At 38.5% G+C, this 5,171-nt stretch overlaps 1 protein-coding gene across 1 annotated transcript; it reads right to left on the bottom strand.

Moving 5' to 3' along the window:
* Window positions 1-3,651: 3,651 nt before the first annotated feature.
* Window positions 3,652-4,170, bottom strand: LOC139868349 (uncharacterized). The gene has a single exon (XM_071856682.1). It carries the CDS (start codon window positions 4,168-4,170, stop codon window positions 3,652-3,654), a length of 519 nt encoding a protein of 172 aa, XP_071712783.1.
* Window positions 4,171-5,171: the final 1,001 nt, after the last annotated feature.

Here is a 5,171-nt window from a genome sequence, read left to right as displayed (position 1 = left end):
TCACACTTGATTGTGTGGTTGATATTCATCCATTATTTATAGAAAGAGTACATTACAACGTATTAAATATAAAGAGATTTACACAATCAATAAAGAGATTTACAATATCTACAATATTAAATAAAAGATACAAGTCGCTGTCCTAAATATAAATAAAAGATATGCCGTGTGATTTGATGTGTTACCCCCCCCCCCCCCCCACAAGCGAAGTAGGGGGAGGACCAATACGAAGCTTGGATCGAAAGTCTTCAAAAAGTGGTCGAGGAAGACTCTTGGTGAAGATATCTGTTAGTTGAAGATGAGTGGATACATACTTAGTGTATAGTTTTCCGGAAAGCACCAATTCTCTAACGAAATGATAATCGATGTCAATATGTTTAGCACGCTTGTGTGAGATTAGATTCTGACTCAAAAAGATAACACTACAATTGTCACATAACAAAGTTGGACGACCGTGTGGTAAGACATGTAGCTCGCGAAGAAGATGTGTAAGCCAGACAATTTTAGCTGCAGTATTAGCTAAAGCTCGGTATTCAGATTCACAACTAGATCGAGCAACTGTGGGTTGCTTCTTAGCACTCCATGAGACAAGATTTCCACAAAGAAATATGGCATAGCCATAAGTGGATCGACGGGTTTCGATACAACGAGCCCAATCCGCATCAGAATATCCCAGAATATTAGGCGAGGAAGCATGTAAAAATGAGAGCCCATATGATAATGTCCCTTTAACATATCGTAAAATCCATTTAACAGCTTGAAAATGGTCTTGTGTAGGAGCATGTAAGAATTGACTCACGTGATTTACTGCATAAGAAAGATCAGGACGAGTTATGGTAAGATACTGCAGAGCTCCAACCAAGGATCGATAATGAGTAAGATCATTAAAAGGGGTTCCCTGAGTAGTAAGATAAGTAGATGTCGATAAGGGTGTGGAGGCAGGCTTAATGTCCAGAAGACGAGCACGAACAAGGATATTATGAGTATATTTGGATTGACTCAAAAAAAGACCCGATGCATGATAAGAAACCTCAAGGCCAAGGAAATAATTGAGCTTACCAAGATCGGTGATAAGGAATTCCTTATTTAGTCGATTGATGAATGTTCAAACCAGATGTGGATTATTACCCGTGAGAATAATATCATCAACGTAGACTAATAAGTAAAGAATACGCGATTCCTTTTTAAAAACAAATAAAGAAGTGTCGGCCCGACTACAGGAGAATCCAAGTGTGCAAAGAAAAGAACTTAGACGTTGAAACCACGCCCGAGGAGCTTGCTTCAAACCGTATAAAGCCTTGTTTAATCGACATACATGATTTGGATAACGGACATCCACAAACCCCGGTGGTTGTTCCATGTAAACAACTTCAGATAAATCTCCATTTAAAAAGGCATTTTTGACATCGAGTTGATGAAGGGGCCACTTATGTAATACGGCTAAGGAAAGAATAACACGAACCGTAGTAGCTTTAACCACGGGACTGAAAGTGGCCGAATAATCTAGGCCCGGCACTTGAGTAAATCCTTGAGCAACCAAGCGAGCCTTATACTTATCGATGGAACCATCCGCAAGAAATTTTGTCCGAAAGACCCACTTTGAAGCAACAATATTGGTTTTAACCGGTCGGGGTACTAATGTCCAAGTAGAATTATGTTTCAAAGCCTTCATTTCATTACACATAGCATCATACCATTTTGGATCTTTCGTTGCAGTTTTGAAACCCTTCCGCTCTTTTGAAGAAAAAAGAGCATGATGTAAAGGTGATGACTCTACATAGGATAGATCCGCAAAATGTCTAGGTTTAAAAATACCACTTTTCGAATGAGTTTGCATAGGATGTGTTGGAGGTGGTGTATGGATGTGCTCAACAGTAGGCGATGTAGTTGGGATAGAAGTAGTGACATGAGGTGTTGGTGAAGTGACATGAGATGTTGGGGAAGTAATAGAAGGTGTTGGTTCATCACATAAATCACAATTTGAGGTGACTGGTGGGGAATATGTATGTGGTGGGATAGGTGGTGATGGCATCGAAGGTGGTGCAGTTGCGGAGTAATCGTCACAATATGTAGATAGTAAAGGTAATGATGTGGATGATTGCCCTTTAAATGGGAAAACAGATTCATCAAATTGAGCATGTCTAGTGGTGTAAACGCGGCGTGTAGACAAGTCAAGGCACCGATAACCTTTATATTGAGTACAGTAACCAATGAAAACACAAGGAGTACTTCGCGGTGCAAGCTTGTGAGAAGAGTAATCCCTCAGATATGGAAAAACACAACACCCGAATACCCGAAAATTTCCATAATTCGGCTTGTTTGAGAACAACAACTCATAAGGGGATTTATACTCCAAAAGTTTGGTTGGTAGACGATTTATGATATAAACGGCTGAGCTAAAGGCATGAACCCAGTAGGATGCCGGTACATGAGCATTGAACATGATAGCTAAACCTGTTTCAGTAACATGACGATGCTTTCTCTCGGCTCGCCCATTTTGGTGGGGAGTATATGGGCAAGAGAATCGATGATGTGTGCCATTTCTTTGTAACATCTCACGCACTGAATTATTGGTGAATTCAGTGCCTCCATCTGACTGAAAAATTTTAAGTTTGCATGCAAATTGGGTTTGAACAAATGCAAGAAATGCGGCAAAAATAGTAGGGAATTCAGATTTAGCCTTCATCGGAAAGAACCATGTAAACCTGGAGGAATCGTCAATAAAAATAACATAGTATCGATAACCTTCAACATAGACAACGGGAGGGGGGCCCCATAAATCACAATGAACCAGATCCAAAATATGCAATGAACGTTTTAAATTAAGTTCAAAAGGTAAACGTTTGCTCTTTGCTAATTGACAAGAAGAACATAAACTAGGATTTGGTAAAATAGAAGTAATAGATAAACAACTGTGTTTATTTAAAATAGAAATAATATCATTGGACACATGTCCTAATCGACTATGCCATAAATCAAAAGAGGCTTTTGTGCGTTTAGAAGATAGCTTAGCCAAAAAAGCATGTTGACTTCGCTCTAAAATATATAAGCCCTTTTTTAGTCTTCCGGTTGCGAGTGTTTCCTTGGAAAGACGGTTCTGAATAAAAAACATAGGATTAGAAAACAATACATCAATTTGGTTATCTTGTGTTAACTTGCTAACAGAAAGCAAGTTTTTCTTGAGATTAGGCACGACTAAAACATCAAGAAGAGATATATAGGGTGATAATTGAAGTTTGCCAGTATGAGAAATAGGAGATTGTTCTCCATTAGCAAAGAAAACTAATTGGTTACCAGAATAAGAGGTACTAGCATCAAGTTGATTAGTGTTTGATGTCATATGATTTGATGCTCCCGTATCAACAAACCAATCAGGAGACATATTGCATTGTGCCTGAAAAGCTTCCGCAAGATTGGCGTCAATTGTGTTAGAGGATCGAGCAAAGTTGGGAAGATCAGGACACACATTAGCATAGTGTTCATTTTTCTGCATAATTGACATTGTGGGAAACGGCGATTGTTGCGACCACGTCCACGAGAAAAAGAACCTCTGTTATTGTAGGTTCCACGGCCACGTGATGATGTTGAAGAAGGAGTGACCGATGATGTAGTGTTGAATGCTACTGGAGCAGCAACAGTGTCGGTAACAGATTACAGGAACATTTCATGACTTTTGGCCTGAGAAACCAAGTCACGAAACTTAGGTTTAGGAGTGATGAGCCGCTGAGTTGTGGAGAAGGTTTCAAAGGAAGAACCGAGGCCACATAAAAACCAATGGATTTTGTCATCTTCTTTAAGTGGTTGTCCGATAGCTTGTAATTGATCACAAATGTTTTTGAATTTCTTGGAGAATTCAGGGACAGTAGATGAACCCTTCTTAAGATGGCGAAGCGAATCACGAAGAGTGTGTGTTCGTTCTAATGAATCATGATGAAATGATGATTCAAGGGCTATCCAAACATCACGAGAAGTGGAGTGAACAAGGGTTTTGGCCATGGCTTCTTCAGTTAATGAAGACTGAATGAGAATAAGAGCACGTTGGTCTCCAGCATTCCAGGTGGCATAAGCAGGATTAGGTGAAATAACTTCACCAGTAACGATGGTGGGTGACGGTTTAGGAAGAGTTCTGTCAACATAACCTGTTAGCTTTTGATAAGAAAGGAGAGGCATCATTTATTTGTGCCATAACAGATAGTTTGTGGATGAGAGTTTGATGGTTAACATGTGAAGAATAGTTGATAAGGGAAGAGGAGAATCGGTGGTATCATTGCTTGAGGAGTCACCTGCCATGACAAAGGAGAAGGAAAAGGCAGTCAGGAACTTTAACTTTTAGACTGATACCATGAGTGATTTGTAAATCACACTTGATTGTGTGGTTGATATTCATCCATTATTTATAGAAAGAGTACATTACAACGTATTAAATATAAAGAGATTTACACAATCAATAAAGAGATTTGCACTATCTACAATATTAAATAAAAGATACAAGTCGTTGTCCTAAATATAAATAAAAGATATGCCGTGTGATTTGATGTGTTAGATACGCCATCACAAGACTAACATCATTAGCAACGACGACTACAATAAATACCACAACACCGTGTGCAACAACAAAAAGGGCCATATTCACAGAATCAGGTCAATTTCATTTTACTATAATTATGCAACTACACATACAACGAGATACGAAATTGACGAACAAATTATAAAAAAGGGGATTAGCATACTAGCTTGATGATTACAATAAGAGTAGCTTTCATGTATAAATATTGAAATCAGGATTTAATTACAACAACATCATGAACCAACCAGTAGTCAGTATCAGTTACATATCAGCTACAACAAAATTCTGTAACTTAAATTGTCAAGAAGACTAGCTTTAATTTGTATGCAAATATTGCAACCAAAACCAGTAATAGTTTGTATGTAAGCATTGCAACGAATCCAGTAACAACACCCAACATTTGTAGCCTAGACTATCACATTGCTTACATATTAGCTACCAACTTTTGCAAGTAAATATTGCAACCAGAATCATTGAAATACCAAAACGTATTTCGCTCGCTGCAGTGCCCAGACTTACTAACTAGTTTCAACCAATAGGTGTAGTTGTGGCTTTATATGGTGCGTACGTAATATTGCTCTTTGTTTTTGATATCGACCTCTAT

Source organism: Rutidosis leptorrhynchoides, chromosome 9 (genome assembly GCF_046630445.1).
Source record: "Rutidosis leptorrhynchoides isolate AG116_Rl617_1_P2 chromosome 9, CSIRO_AGI_Rlap_v1, whole genome shotgun sequence".
NCBI classification, from domain to species: Eukaryota; Viridiplantae; Streptophyta; class Magnoliopsida; order Asterales; family Asteraceae; genus Rutidosis; species Rutidosis leptorrhynchoides.
Note: the sequence above shows the minus strand (reverse complement) of the source record. Positions and strands in the feature narration are given on the sequence as shown.

What these genes read in the sequence shown, in the direction of transcription:
- LOC139868349 (XM_071856682.1), bottom strand. Translation starts at nt 4,170, where the DNA reads ATGCCTCTCCTTTCTTATCAAAAGCTAACAGGTTATGTTGACAGAACT.